The 15,868-nt window shown below is 45.6% G+C and overlaps 1 protein-coding gene across 1 annotated transcript in view; it reads right to left on the bottom strand.

Moving 5' to 3' along the window:
- The window catches only part of APPBP2 (amyloid beta precursor protein binding protein 2), a 57,746-nt gene extending 42,412 nt beyond the window's left edge, over positions 1-15,334 (bottom strand). The window contains exon 1 of the mRNA XM_055001374.1: positions 15,056-15,334. Within this exon, the coding sequence (XP_054857349.1) occupies positions 15,056-15,196 (141 nt within the window). The 5' untranslated portion in view covers positions 15,197-15,334. The remainder of the gene's footprint in view (positions 1-15,055) is intronic.
- Positions 15,335-15,868: the final 534 nt, after the last annotated feature.

Here is a 15,868-nt window from a genome sequence, read left to right as displayed (position 1 = left end):
CTCTTTAGGATTACCAGAAGTACAAGTTCCACAAAATCTTATCCACCAGTTCCAGAGAAGTATCGATTTTGTATGGTGTCTCAGTTTTCCATCCCATTGTCAGAGGACAGTATTTCATTCTTGGTTGGTTCAGAGCAAGTATCTAACCACTGTCTGGTCCTACATAAAAGTACTATGCTTTCACAATCCCTATGTCAGTCTTCCCTATGGGTGCACCTATGTCAGTCTTCACCACTTTCACACTGCCTATTTACCACCCCAACTACGGTAAGCACTTCTCTTCCAAATCAGGTCTGTAAATGATTTAATCCTGGTTTGGAGGCTATACACAAACCTTGCTTTGCTAGTTCAGATGTAATAGCAAGCCATGGGTGTGACATTACATCAAAACTAACTTAATGTCATATAGTTATTAGAAAGCATTCTGAATCTGAAGCAATTCAAGGCAGCTAAAACAGTATTTTAAAATTTCACAATAGCCCCCCACCCCCAATTCCCAACTTTTCCATACGAAAAACAGAAAAATGCTGTGGGGGAGAACGCAGTTTTCTACCATTTGGGGGGGGGGGGTGTTATTTTCCTGAACTGTTGCACCTCTAGTTCTGGGCTCAGGGATACTCTGAGTTGTATAAATCAGTTGTGCGCGTTTATAACGCACCACAGAATTCTTAGCAATAAAAAGGAATTCTGTGGCAGTTGCACAAGAATTACTTGAGAGGCAATCCCACAAGGGAAAAGTTTGAGATTCAAAAGCATAGAAGATTCAATTTTGTGTAAAAAAAATTGCACACACACTGCTGTATTTGTTGTTCAGTTACTTCAAAGGTGCATCACGTGACCAGTACAGGAAGCAAACCAAAAGGGAATTGCGGAGCAGCAAATGCAGAGGTCAAGATCAGACATCCGTTAAGTTCCACTTAACCTGCCACAGGCACCCCTGAGTTAACACCTCACAAGTGGCCTGCAGGGAAAGCTCTGATTTTACTGCTGAAACCTATCGAACACATTTTGAAAGTTGTATTAAATCCTAATCTTAAGTACAGCTATTCTTGTATCACAGCTGATGTTAGCTAAATAGCACTCATGTTCAGATAAAGCCTGCCTTTACGCCTTGCTTGTGGGCTCTACGAGGGCACCTGGCTTGCCACTGTTGGAAACAGAACGCTGAGCTAGGTGGACCTTCGGTTTCATCCGACAAGGCAATTCTCATGTCCTGATGTCCTCTAGCTTTTAGCAGAAACAGCACAACGCCAACCCTGCATTACTGTGAGAAATCCATTTGTTTAGCCGCACAGCAGAAACCACGCAGGCTCAGCTTCATCCAGTTACACTTGCCAGGCAAAATCTAGGCCAGCCCACATCTTGCTAACCACACTTTAAAAAGGATCCCTCAGAAGTAGGTCAGATTTTTTAGATTGTTTCTTCCGAGATGAAAATGAAGGGCAAGAACACAACCATTGACCTATATTAAAATAATGCAGAAGTACTGCGGCGCTATCAGATAACAGATCAATCGTAGTATTCATTTTGAAGAGCTTAAATGCTTTGTATATATCAGCAGCCCTTTACAACAGTCCTGTAAACCAGGCCGGTATTATCGGCTGCATATTACTGATAAGAAGAAGGGGGAGGAGATATAGCAGCTCAAGGGGCTGGCTGTGAAAGGGGCTGACTCAAACGGATGAAGACCCTGAATATAAGACATACAAGGAAAAAAATTACTGGACATAACTGTAACTTGTATACAAATGTAAGCTGAAGCCCCCTTTTGCTAGACGGCATACGTGGAGGGAAACCCAGTCTTGCATTGGCACAAATAAATACCCTATGTGAGAACTCGGACATGTAGACATCATCAGCGCTATTCCGTGCTGTGGCTCCTCACTGAATTTCAGACACTGTGCAAATGACTAAAATTCAGAAGAAAATTCATATGCATGCATTCGAGCAGCAGGTGGGAAACTGCCTGGAAATCTGTCCTGCCATGGATGTTGTTCAGAATTCCTTGGAGAAAGAGCAGGGACAGAAATAACAAGTAAAAAACCCATCAGTGTTAAGAATATTAGGCTTGTCGAAAGGTTTTTTTATTGTAGCTCCACAGCATGAAAAATCTATAGCAAAGACCGCCCACAGACTTCATTACAGGATTAGAGAGTTTAATCATAACTCTGTGTTGCTATTTTTGGAGGAAAACAACAACAAAATGAAATCCCCTCTCAGGCTGGTTTCCCTCCCCCAATTTCTTCCTCAACACAGGGTTGCTGGGGAGGGGGGGGTGAGTTCTCAGAGATAATTCATGTTCAAACTGTAATCCTTCCTTTTTTAAAAAAAAATTCCATCATAACCTCTTAGTCATATCTGGAAAATACATTTTACCTTTGTCTGTTGTCTTTGGAGAAGACAGATCATACGTACCGGAGAGGAAATGGATTTAGCTGGCTGTAGATTAAGTGGAAGGCCCAAACATATGAACTAGACCAGACCGAGAGTCCCCCCTCTCCACCCACATTCTGTTTCCAGCAAAGGCTAATTAGATGCTTCTACTCAGTCATCAGCAGAGCATCAAGGCAACAGCCTCCCCCCCACCCCCCAATTTCTCACCCAAACTAGGAGATCACAAGGAATCACTGGAAAGGGGCAAATATTTGGATACCCACCTGAAATCTCCCCCTCTAGGATTCTTTATGATCTTAAGGACCTTCTCTCCTCTCTATCCATCAACTGACTCAACCGCTCTCAATATTTCGGCTGTTTCCACATGGGGACATGAAAAGACACCCCAACTGTGTCTACACACTCCACATCCCGACATCGCTCCTGATGCCACTCCCCTCATTTTGCTCCATCACACCTGCACATACCTTACAAAGCAATAAATAAATGCAACCGCTTGGGGGGGGGGGGCATCATAAAGTGCCAAATGCAAAGCTAAGCACCACCATTTCACCATATTGGCTGCAGGCAGAGTTTTCACATGGCAGCTCTGCCCATAGCCACCCTGCAGTTCCGTGTTTAAATCAGCTCAAATGAGGTTATTCTTTAATCAGACTGAAACAGGGAGGCCATGAGGCCACACAAGTTGTGAGCGTGACATCATGTGGAAGCTCCCCAGATAGGCAAAGGTATCAAAAATCCCATGTAGAAGTAGCCTTCCAAGACAATGAGCATGCTCAGTCATACTGGGGAACGGGTTTTTTTAAAGTTTATTTTTATTAATTTACAATATCATATTTTTCTGCAGATCTAGAGAGTTTCAAGTGTGCAGAAACCTTTGCCTTGTCTGTGGGTGGCCTAGTTTTGCTGATATAACGACACATAATTGGCACATAAGACAGGATACACGGCTATACATACTCTGTTATATGGAGGCTGCCTCCCAGAAGGATTCATGAAGAAACAGACATGAAGATGGCAGGACAAACCACTAAAGTATTATGCAAGCAGAGCCATTATAATTCCTCTGAAAATAACACAAATCAATAGTTTAGGAAAACGTGTCACAAACTGGGTGTCAGTCCCTGGCAGTTAGATCCCCAAGTTCTCCACAGTTAACACACAGGTGTTCCAGCTGAAGTTATTAGAGATCCATTCAGTACAAGTTAGCCGGGCGGATGTATCCTTGGGCCAAATTTTTGTCAATGAATTTACGCAATTCCTCATGCTCCCCTGGGCTCATTGAGTAAAGTTTTCCCTTTGGCAGTTTTTGACCTGGGATTAGCTCTATGGCACAGTCAGTAGCCCTATTGGGGGGGGGGGGTTGTCGTCAGCTTCCTCCTCGCCAAACTCATGGCTCAAGTCCTGGTATTCAGGGGGAATTTGCTCAATCTATTCCTGAGTTAGTAGAGCAGTCTCTGGGGAGGGGGGTGAATGGAGTCCCCATTCTGGGTTCCATACAAGACTTCGACAATCCCCCCCACCCCCGCAAACCATAGTTCTCCAGTTTTCCACTTCACATATGGGTCGTGGTCCCATAACCACTGTACTCCCAACACCAATGGGAACTTGGTGGCGCCAGTTACTACAAAAGTTCTGGCTTCCCAATGGTCCCCTATTCCCAGTGGGACCATCTCCGTTTCTACATTAGCCGGGGCTCCTTTCATTCGGGACCCGTCCATCTGCTCAAATGCAATAGGATGGTTTAATTTACACACGTTCAGCCCCAACCCTGTGACTAGAGCTGGGGCAATTAAATCCCGAGATCATCCAGAGTCATTTAAGGCTCGCACTGTAATGTGGGTCCCCAGCTGGGGGTTAACTATAGTCACTGGCATGTAAAGTAAGGCCCCTTTCGGTCTCACCTCAGGCGATAGTGGCTCCTGCAAGACCTGTCGCCGGGGCCTCCTCACAACAGGTCACTGATGTTTCCTGCCTGCTGGCTGGGAGTTTCTTCTTCTGAGGGTTCCTCACTCGACCCTTCTATCGTGTTGAGGCCGGCTGCCACTTTGTAGAGGCTTTTTCCCATGGCTTGGTGGCTTTTAGGGCAGCCGGACTTTCTTTTTTCCTTTCCCCCCCCCTTTTTTTGAATTTTAAATTTTATTAATGTTTCAAACCCAATATACAAAGTTGAAAAATAACCGCGAGTAAATAATGAACTATATACATATATATAAACTTATTGTTTCTAAACATAGTTTTGTACAAAAGCAGCGGGACTTTCTGAGCGGCTCCCCTCCATCTGCCCCCTCCTGCTCCCCGGGCATTCGACGGCGAAATGGCCAACTCCTCCACATTGTAGACATAATCCTCATGCAAGTAGCTCACTTTGTGTCCAGGGAACGTAGGTCAAAGGTCTTCTTCTCTTTCCTCCCCGGTTCCAGGGAGTTTTTTTTTAGCCACCAAGTCTGGGTTCAGGCTGGCTTGGAAAAATTTGATTTTGACTCCTTCTGACCAGTCACATGCTTTCATGGCATACTGTCTGAATTCTGCCATGTATTCACAGACATGGCGATTTTCCCTCGCTGTATCTGCTTCAGTTGTGTCCGGACCCGTTCTCCTTCCAACAGATCTTCAAACTGGACCCTCAATGCTTGTACGAACACTTTTAGGCTTTGAAGCTCTGGGTCCGCGGCCTCATATAGGATGACATACCACTCAGCTGCCGAACCATCCAGCTGGGATCCCAGGTGGCTTACCCGGCTGGGATTGTTCGGGAAGGTGTGGCCCCACTCTCGGAAAAATTCCATCGCTTGTACGATAAAATATCCTAGTTCTTCTGGGTCGCCATCAAAACGGGCCTCTAATTTCCACAAGCCATTCTGGGGCACTATCATGTGAGGGACCCCTCCTTGTGCGGCTGGCATCCCTACTGGCGGCAAAGCAGGGAGAGGTTGAACCGGTGGCCTGGGTTGTAGCAGTACTCCCATCAGCACCCCTCCAGGTGGTGAGATAACTGGGCCTCTTGGGGTTACTGGTATCCCTGGTGGCAGCCACACGGGGAGAGGTTGAACTGGCGGCATGGGATGTAGTGTTGCTCCCATCGGAATGCCTCCAGGCGGCAGGATGGCCAGGCCTGGTGGCTAGAGATGCAGGGGAAGTCCTACTGGCCTCGCTGGTGCTCCTGGCAGTAGTGGGGCTACCGTTCCCCCTCTTGGGCCCAACCGGACCTTTCTGTGACGGTATGGGGGAAGGAGGGTGCCTGGGCCTGGGTGGTCCACCTCGTAGATCCCCCCCGAGTCCATCTCTGTCTGGTCCCCAGGTCCTGTGGCACTCCCGTCATGGACATCTGGCGCATCATGTCTCGTAGTCCTCTCACCACTTGCGCCAGGTCCCTTTTCAGTTCATTCATTTTCCCCCATACTGCACACCACTGCTCGGAATCAGTCTCGGGGGGGGGGGGTCTGTCGCTATCATGCTCGTTCCATCCTCACTTGGAGGTTCTACTGGGGCGTCGTAGGGATTCGGCCATACTTCCTCCCGAATCCCTACGACATGTGGGGCACACATTTTTATCTGTTGGAGACTGTGGCACACAGTCTAAAAAGTAAAATTTATTTAAGCCACAGTATTTAGGATGTCTGGCCAGCAGCAGTCTGGGGGCTATCCAATGTACTGCATACAGTGACACACAGGTACGACTGACTGGTGGGCAGTAGTTGTGAGTGTGTCCTTGGTGCAAGGAGCTCCTGACTGTCAAGGAGCAAGCAGAGAGGGAGGTGTACGAGGCTTTCAAGAATGTGACAGTGTCATTCCAGGATGACAGCGCCCCACCAGTTATAGATAATGAGAGCCTGGGAGGAGAGTGTTGCTCAAAGGGGACATGATGCCTCAGAAGAGACCCCTTCCTTGGCGGATGAACAGATACCCTCTTGTCCTGAGGATATGCCTCCAAGCAGACAGGGGGCTTGTCATAGCGAGAGAGCAAATCATTAGACATGTAGACAGTAGGGTTTGTAACAGGCATGTGGCCCATATGGTGAACTGCCCGCCTGGTGTGAAGGTTGTGGACATCACCCATTGTTTAGATAGACTGGCAGATAGTGCTGGGAAGGAGTGACTGGTCGTGGCGCATGCTGGCACCAATGACATAGGGAAGTGTAGTTGCAAGTCCCTGGAAGAAATTTAGGTTGCTAGGTAAGAGACTTACAGTCTAAGCTCACTGATCTCAATGGGCTTAGACGGGAGTAACTCTGCTTAGGATTGCAGTATAAAAGCCAGGACCTCCAGTGTAGGTTTCTCTGAACTGCTACCTGTTTCCATCACAGGACCAGCTAGACAGGAACAGTTGGGAGGTCTCAATACATGGATGAGGACAGCTTCATATTTGTTAATCAATGGGGAACATTTGGGCACAAGCTGGGCCGGTATAAAAGGGATATGCTCCACTTGAACCAGGATGGGACCACACTGCCTGTGCACAGCATTAAAAAGGTGGCACAGCAGTCTTAAACTGAACCGGGGGGGAGGGGGGAGACACTGATAGGAGCCGCGCAGGATCTAGTTCGGGCAGATTCATCCAAAGGGATGAAGGGGAAAATGCTTCTGATTGCCCAAATGCGGATGGGAATGGATGTAGAAAGTGAGGATAAACAGCATGATGGCCTATCAAAGAAGCCAAAGGGCTTGAGTGGAAAAGGTATATAGCAGAGATGTCTAGAGGCAGAGACGCTGCGTGGAGGTGTTTCCATGCTAATGCCGGAAGCCTCAAGTCAAAATGGGCTAGCTGGAGTGTTGAAACCTCATGGAAGCGAGAGGACCGGTAAGATACAGTCATACCTGGAAACGAACTCTACAGGAAAGACAGGGAAGGGCATTCTGGGGAGGGTATTGTTAAGGAAGTCGCAACTAGCTAGAAACCTTAAAAAGGGTGGACTTCTCCACAGAATTACTGCGAGTGACAATACTAGGCCCCCAAAAGTAATTTAATACTGGGGACATGCTATCAGTTCCCTGACCAAAATGCTCAGGGGGACCTTGAGATGGACAATGAAGTCAGGAAGGAATCCAAAGGACGGGGAGTTGTAATAATGGGCAACTTTAACTACCCTCAGATTGAATGGAATGTTCTAGTCATGCCGAAAAGGTAAAATGTCTTGATACTCTCAATAACTGTGCCCTAGAAAGCTGGTAACAGAAATAACCAGAGCGAGGCCACCTAGACTTTTCTCAGTGGTACTGCCCAGGACCCAGTGCAAGATGCAGTTGAGCTGACTGGCAACACAGACCACAACAGCATCAAATTTAATGTATGTGTATGTGAAAAAGTGCCAGGAAACTCCAACAAGGTCATATTTGACTTCAAAAGAGTCAAGAGGGTCAACACTCTTGATAGGTAAAGATAAAATTGTCGTGCTTTTCTTCCTCCCTCTAATACTAGAACCTGGAGTCATCCGCTGAAGCTAAGGGGTGTGTGATTCAGGACAGACAAAAGGAAGTACTTCATACAGCACATAGTTAAACTGTGGAACTCGCTGCTGCAGGATATGGTGAAGGCCACCAACTTGGAAAGCTTTAAAAGGGGAATGGGCAAATTTGTGGAGGACTGGCCTATCAGTGATTACTAGTCATGATGGGTATCTACTCCCCTCCAGTGCCAGTGGCCCAATGCCTCTTTATGTTAGTTGCTGGGGAGCACAGGAGGGAAGAAGCTGTTTGCAGCCATCCTGCTTTTGGGTGGTCCAGAGGCATCCGATTGGCTACTGTGTGAACAGAATATTGGACTGGATGGGCCTTTGGTTTGATCCAGCACGGCATTTCTTATGTTCTTATGATGTGCTTCTGCATTGTTAAAAACCACAAAGCCTCATAGACTCCCACAGGTGAGTCTGTGAGAATGCTTGGAAGCACACATTTGGTTAACAATGCATTCTTCTCAAAAACATTTTAAACATAACACAGAAAACTTACACATCGAGACCAAGGTCATCTGAAAGCAGGCCACACCAGTATGCTTGGAAACGGTATGTCATACTAGGTTAAGAAGCCATGGTCTGAGGATGATTTATCAGTCTTAACTATGGTTTCACATGGCATATGAATGTAGGCATCCTGGCTTGCTCCCTGGCATTGCCTTCGCTGCAAGGCAGGCTGGGATACTAGCTGGGCCTCTCTAAGATGACCAAACTAGAATTTCTAAAGGCAAACCAGAATTTGGATGATAGCAAGCCATGTCTTAGTTTCACAAATTATTGTTAAAAAACTAATCTTGATTTTATGCTATATCTGAACACAGGTAGGGACAGATGTCAAACAGACAGTACAAGTTCAATGGGCCCAGGAAAGTGGGGAATCAATCCTCTATCTTCAACCTTAATTGGGTAAGTAGCTCTGTAGTGTTTCATGCATCCCAATCTTTTTTTTTTTTTTTTGCAGTGTATACTCCAGCCATGTTGGAACCATTTTTATCCCATGGTTGTTGAGGGTTTTCCGGGCTGTATTGCCGTGATCTTGGCATTGTAGTTCCTGACGTTTCGCCAGCAGCTGTGGCTGACATCTTCAGAGGTGTAGCACCAAAGTCTTTTGGTGCTACACCTCTGAAGATGCCAGCCACAGCTGCTGGCGAAACGTCAGGAACTACAATGCCAAGACCACGGCAATACAGCCCGGAAAACCCCCTACAACCATCGTTCTCCGGCCGTGAAAGCCTTCGACAATACATCATTTTTATCCCAGTTTGCACAAAATGGGAAACGTTTTGGGAAAGGTTTCAACGCTAGTCAAACTCACTGGAGCTCCCCTCTTCCCAGAGTTTTTTTAGACCACCATACCAAATTTGGTCAGTACACTTCATGTGAACAAAGATTACCTTACCGGCTTTATCTGAACCCAGGTATCTCCAAACACTGAAGTCTAGTCTCCACACCCTTTGGGAAAAAAGACTCAATACCCAACATTCAAAGTGCTTCATATACATTCTTGTGGTAAAGCAGCACAACATACCAGTAGCAGGGTCTCTACCACAGGATACTGTACACATCAAGTATTTAAAAAACAAATAAATGAAAATAAAGTATTAGTACTAAAGCAGACTGGGGAAGCAACCAAGCAAGCATATCAAAGCAGCATGCTCAATAAACTTTAGCGAAACTTGCACAAGATCAGCATTTGGAAGACTGCAACCTGTTCTTAAATAGAGTTAATCATTTTGTCCAGTAGTCTCTACAAAAGTAATCTTAATCCACCAAAACATCACAGGCTAGGATTTGATTCTTCTTTCTCAGAGGTTTGTTTCAGTACAGTGCAGATAACTGAGTGATATTATTAGAAATATATCATAAACCAAAAAGTCACAGTTAATTTGAACATTTGTACTGCATGCTATTGTGATTTACATAATCCATGGCTGAAAGTATCCCAAATGCCGGGTCATCTTAAAATTCAGTTTATTTGAATTGTGGCACACTCTGCCTCAAACACACAAGCTGGGTAACACTACGGTCTTGTACGTAATTCAGGAACTCGATTTTTTTTAATCATATTTTTCCATCTACAAAGGACCATGAAGCAGCCATCACGACATGAATACTAGGGAAAGACTATTTTATGTATGTATGTATGTATGTATGTATGTATGTATGTATGTATGTATGTATGTATGTATGTATGTATGTATGTATGTATGTATGTATGTATGTATGTATGCCATTTATAGTCCACCTTTCTCTCTGAGACTCAAGGCAGATTACACAGTACGAGCTTAGTATCAAGTACATTGCCATACAGTATATCAAGTACATTTCCATACAGTTCAAGGACATTCCCATAAACGATGCCATAGGGTAAATAGATAAAAGTTTAAAAAGACATAGCATTAGCAAGAATCCAATACAAAGTAGAAGAAAATACTGGAACGGAACATAATCACTTCTCGGACTGACATAAGGCAAAATAAAGCACAGGTAGTACATAGGAGTACATATTTAAAGCAACAGATAATATGTAAGGCAACATAGTGGTGAAGTCTATGGTACCTAACTCATTAGCAAAGCATCTGAGACCCATCCCTACAATACACCCCTCCCATTCAAGTAAAAAGCCTTTTTGAATAATTCAGTTTTGCATCGTTCGCGGAAAGCCAGGAGAGTGGGGGCTCTCCTGACCTCCTCAGGTAGGTGGTTCCACAGGGTAGGGGCCACCACAGAGAAAGTCTGCTGTTGATTTTGCCCATGTGCACCCTGGCACCTGAAGGAACCCCTGTTCAGATAAGCGAAGCTGCCATAGAGGAACATAAGGAGGGAGGTGGTCCCGCAGGTATGCCAAACCAAGGACATGAAGAGCTTTGTATGTAATAACCAATACCTTGAACTGAGCATGAATACCTTGAACTAACTAACAGGTAGCCAAGGAGTGATTGTAGGATGGGAGTGATGCTCCTGCTTGCTCCTGATAACAGTCGAGCTGCAGCATTTTGCACTAACTGGAGCCTCCTAGTTAGCTTAGATGAGAGACCTATGTATAATGCATTACAATAGTCAAGCCTTGATGTTACCATAGCATGGATCCAGGTGGCCAGGGGTCAGCCGTGTCAAGATAAGAGGCCATCTTCCAGGCAAGAGTGAGTTGTAAAAAGCATTTTTTTGTCACTGCCTTAACTTGTTTTTCTAGTAGTAGTGCTGGATCCAGTATAACTATCACAGATAATTTTAAAACAAAAAAGCATGTTTTAGAGGGAAATTCTTGAACATCTGCACTGGCTTGCAAATGGTTTCGGAGCTCAATTTACCTTATCTTGCCTGGAACCCACATTGCTGTCTGTAGGAACCTGAGTGCCAACTGTATTCTTCTCAGCTACTTCTACTGGCTCTACAGCCACCCAAAGGTATGAGACTCACCACAGCCTGTTCACAGGTGCTCCCTATAGTGGCCCTCATGTAACAAACTGTCTCCCAGATTCACTGATGTCCTTTATAAAACAATTTAGAAGAACTTTGGGCTGAAATAAGGTATTAGATGGAATTTTGGTTTTAATGGTAAGTTTTATACACGGATGTGGTTGTAGCAATACATGCAAACTGACTTGAAACTCTATGAGAGTAAAATGCAGGATACAAGTGTTATAACAGTGTCCAGGCCTACTTTGGCCAGAATATTGCACTTTCATTTTGAAGAATTTAGAAAAAAGCCAGGAATTTTGAAATAGGTGCTTGGGGGAAGGAAGTTTCAGCAAATGTAAAGAGGAGTTCCTTTTCTCAAAAGCAAATAAATTAAGTAAATATTATTTGTCGTCATTATCTAGACATTTTCCCACCAATACCTAGCTTTTGTGAAACCACACAATAAGGCCCCAAATCATAAACTTTTACACTGGTGTACTAGTTTTTAGCACTGCAGTAACAGAATTTGCAATAGTAATCCACTTCAGCAGCCAGTAAGGTCTAAGAAAAGCGTTTAATTGCTCACACAGAAAATCTTGGTAGCAAGCCATGAACATGGCAAAGAAACTGATGGTTACTTCAGTGTTTATTATCCCCATTAACAATGGTGCTTGCTCAAGGACACTGCTACAGTAAGAGCAAGGATCAGATCTCCTGGAACTCTCTCCAGGATGACACCAGCGCTAGATTTAAGCACACGGTGATCATGAAAAGAGGATATATGCCTCTAATGCAAGTAATTAATGGAAGACAACAAGAAGGGCATCCAGCAGGAGGTTTATTTAGATATATTTATACTTTGTTTTGCTCCCCAATGGGGATCCAAAGCGTCAGTCTCCCCTCCTGCATTTTCTCCTCATAACAACTTTATGAAGTAAGTTAAGCTGAGAGTGAATGAATGGCTCAAGGTCACTCAGCAAGCTTCCATGGCACAGTGGAGTTTCAAACCTGGCTCTCCCAGACAGTAGTCCCAACACTCTAACCACTCCCATCAGGCTGGTTCATTCATCCAGTCTTGTATTAAAATTATAATTTAAGCAACGGAAGTCCTCAAAACGCTTATTTAGCATTCGCAATAACTATTAAAACATGCAAAATGTGCGCACGTTTCACTTTCCTCACCTCAACAAACCAAGAAAACAAGGTATTATTTGCAGCTTTCAGCTAGCATAGGGGAAATTTCCTCTCTGCTGTTCCTCAGACAGCATAAATTCCAACCTCCTCCTAATCAAGTTCACCTTCCCATTTCTAAATAATGCAGTGCTACCCCAACTAACAATGACTTTAATCTTTAGTGCATTTCTGGAAAATGTACCACTTTCATAGAGACTGCACTAGATGCTTAAAAGGATTCTTGTCAAGCGTGAGGAGGCTACATCTTCTGAACCCAAACTTGGTATTTTCCTACTCATTGGCAAAACACTGTTATTTAAAATATCTCTCGTTTGTCCCTTACAGAGGGCATTTAGAAGTTACTTCAATGGATCACATTACATTGCCCTTCTGGACAAGATCAGTGTTTCATATAAATGCAAGAGGAGAGTCCCTCCTATCTGAGAAATCCTTTCAAGCAGCCATACAAAAAATGTATACATTCACACAAGCATTTCAAGGTTAATAAAAATAAGTCACTGTCTTCTCAAAAAAAAAAGGGGGGGGACACATACTGCCACCTCTCTAGACCGTAAGTGGGGGCTGATGATATTTTGCCACCCTTAAAAGAATCTCTTATATCCACTATTTTTAAAGAGGAAGACTGAATAAACACCACAGCACTATGTGAATGACTGAAATGCAGTATAACAAACCATAAGGTTCATGTCTGAGAACGAAAACTGTCATCTATAACTCGCAGCAACCTATAAAACACAAATAGCTATTCTCTAGGAAAAACATCAAGACGAGTCAGACGCGCACTGAGATCTGCAAAGTTGACAGTTCTGAAGGTTTCAAAGGCTCACCCTGAACATTTAACCAGATAGCAAAAAGCAGATGCAGCAATAAAATGAACTGAGGCAGTAGTTTTTTTTAAAAAGCTGTATTTTTCAGTGTTAAGTGAATGTCTTAAGGTAAACAAGCCATCAACATAGCCCCTGCAATAGCCTAAGGAAGAAGAAACACTCCCTAATTTGTAAGAGTGTCTCGATTCCACTGGACAATAACCCCGTATCATCTTCATGCATAGTATGCCCCAAGATCACAACTGTAAAGCTTTCTGCACTCTGACAGCACACATAGACTAACATGCGAAATGTATATAATTTTGAATATGACAAATTTGCCAGCTCTGCAGGGCAGTGGGAAGATGGGAAAGGTAACAGGACACTTAGGGTTCCTATCTGGGTTTTAATCCCTTGCTCAAACCCCAATATCCCTTTATCCTACTTTTGTAACTTAAAAAATAAATCTTCGGGTATCTGTGATGCAAAGACAAAACTAAACAGATTTGGAGGGAACAAGTTCTGCGATTAATGGGCTGTGTGCACAAAGGGAGGAGTGCAAGGGAATATTTTTTTTGCATGCCCAGGAGAATACATAAGGGTTAAAATAAATTCTGAGGGTGCAAAACCTAGAGTAAGGAAGCAAAGGGGATCGAGGAAGTTGTCAGGAGCAGGGCCAGGGAAGAATGGGGGTACAGAATATATTTAAGGGGGGAACAGATCTCTCACAATTGGATGGGATACCCTCATGAAAAAGCTATAGGAGAAAAGATTCCAAGGAGCAAATTTTACAGCTGGGAGGCATAAAGAAAGGAGGGTGGTTCATATTCAGTGGGGGAGCATTCACAGTAGACCAAAAAGGGGAAAGCAATGTTCAGTGGCAATTTCCACAGTCTGTGTGTATGTGGGGGGGGGGGGATTATGCCAGAGAGGGAACCGGGAGAGAAGACAGAACATATTACAAGGTGCAAATTCTAAAACTAAGGGTCTATAGAAAAAGGACAAGGAATTTGGGGTGAGATTTTTTTTAAGGAAAAGTTAAATTTGCTGGGGTCTTTCACCTTGAGAAAGGGGAGTGTGTGGGGGGGGGAATATAATATGCAAAACAAGGTTCTAGGGGAAAGGAAATTTTTACACATACAGTAGCAAAGGAGGATTTTTTTTTCCAGAATGTGTGCATAATGATGATGATTAAAAAACAGGGTGCAAAGGAAATATTTTTCTAGAATGGATGGATGGATGGTGGTGATAATGATGATAATAATAATAAAAAAAAAACAACCCAGGGAGCAAAGGAGGAAAAAAAATTCCAGAATGTGTGTAATAGTAGTAATAGTAATAACAGTAATAGTAATAAAAACAGGGTGCAAAGGAGGAAATATTTTTTCCAGAATGGATGGTGGTGGTGGTAATAATACGAATACTAATAATAATCCAACCAGGGTGCAAAGGAGGAATTTTTTTTTCCAAAATGTGTGTAATAGTAATAGTAGCAATAACACTAATAACAATAAAAATAGGGTGCAAAGGAGGAAATATTTTTCCTGAATGTGTGTACTGATAACAAAAATAACAGACGGGGTCTACGGGGGGGAAACCCTCCAGGCGGTGCCGCAAGAGCGTGTGCATTTGGGAAGGGGCCGAAGGCGCTCGCTGGGCTGCAGGATCCAGCCGCGGCGCCCCCTCTCAACTGGGGGGCCGCAGGAGGTCCCGCCGGGCTCTTGAGGGGCCCTCCTGCCCCCAGCCGCGGGGCTTCCCGCTCCCTTCCCGGGCGCCACCCTGGGCCGGGCCGGGCCTCCTCCTCACCTTGTAATACACGTCGAATTGGATGTTCTCGGGCAAGGAGCGGATGTCCCTGCGGCGCGCCCGGCCGTAGCTGTCGACCACGGCCGAGATGGCGGTGTTGTAGAGCGTCTCGGGCACCCACTCCAGCTCCACGGCCGCCATCTTGCGTGCGCCGAGAGGGCTCGAGGGAGACCCGCGGAGCCGCCCGCCTCGCGGCCCGCCCGCCGCGCCGCCCCCGCCCGCGCCTCGCCGCCCCGCTCCCGGGCTCGCCTCAGCGCGCCTCCTCAGGCCTGCTGGGCCTAGTGCTGCGGCGGCGGCGGCGGCCTCGGCCTCCTCCTCCTCCGGCTCCTCGTCGCTCCGCCCAGCCGCCGAGGCTGCCCGAGTTCCGCCCCTCCGTGGGCTGACGCAGCGAGGAGAGGCTGGAGCGGGGCGGAGGGAGCCCCCGGGGTGCCGCGGAGGGCCCTGGCGGGAGGGACGGAGAGGAAGCGAGGACGGGCCGCCAGCCCCTCGGCCTCGCCCACCGGCGCTTTCCCCTTCCTACAGCTCCTCACGCTTCAAAAGGAGCCTTGTCTTGGACTTGTTTTGCAAACGAGGGCTTGTACAAGCTGGGGGTGTCTGAGCTTGTGCAGAGTGACCCCTGCCGGCCCCCAGAAAAATCTCTTCAAAGAGCCCCAAGGGCAAAAGTGGAGCGAGAATATGCAGAATTCCTCACCCCACCAATTTTTCTCTCCTTCCTTCAGGGAAGGATACCCGCTCGTTCATTTTGTTCTCGCAACAGCCTTGTGATTGTGCTGACAGAGTTCTGCCCCCCGTTTTTCCCTCACAGCCACCCTT

The sequence above is a fragment of the Eublepharis macularius genome, chromosome 17 (assembly GCF_028583425.1).
Source record: "Eublepharis macularius isolate TG4126 chromosome 17, MPM_Emac_v1.0, whole genome shotgun sequence".
Classification (NCBI taxonomy): domain Eukaryota; kingdom Metazoa; phylum Chordata; class Lepidosauria; order Squamata; family Eublepharidae; genus Eublepharis; species Eublepharis macularius.
The sequence above is the reverse complement of the archived record's forward strand: the minus strand, read 5'-3'. Positions and strand labels throughout refer to the sequence as shown.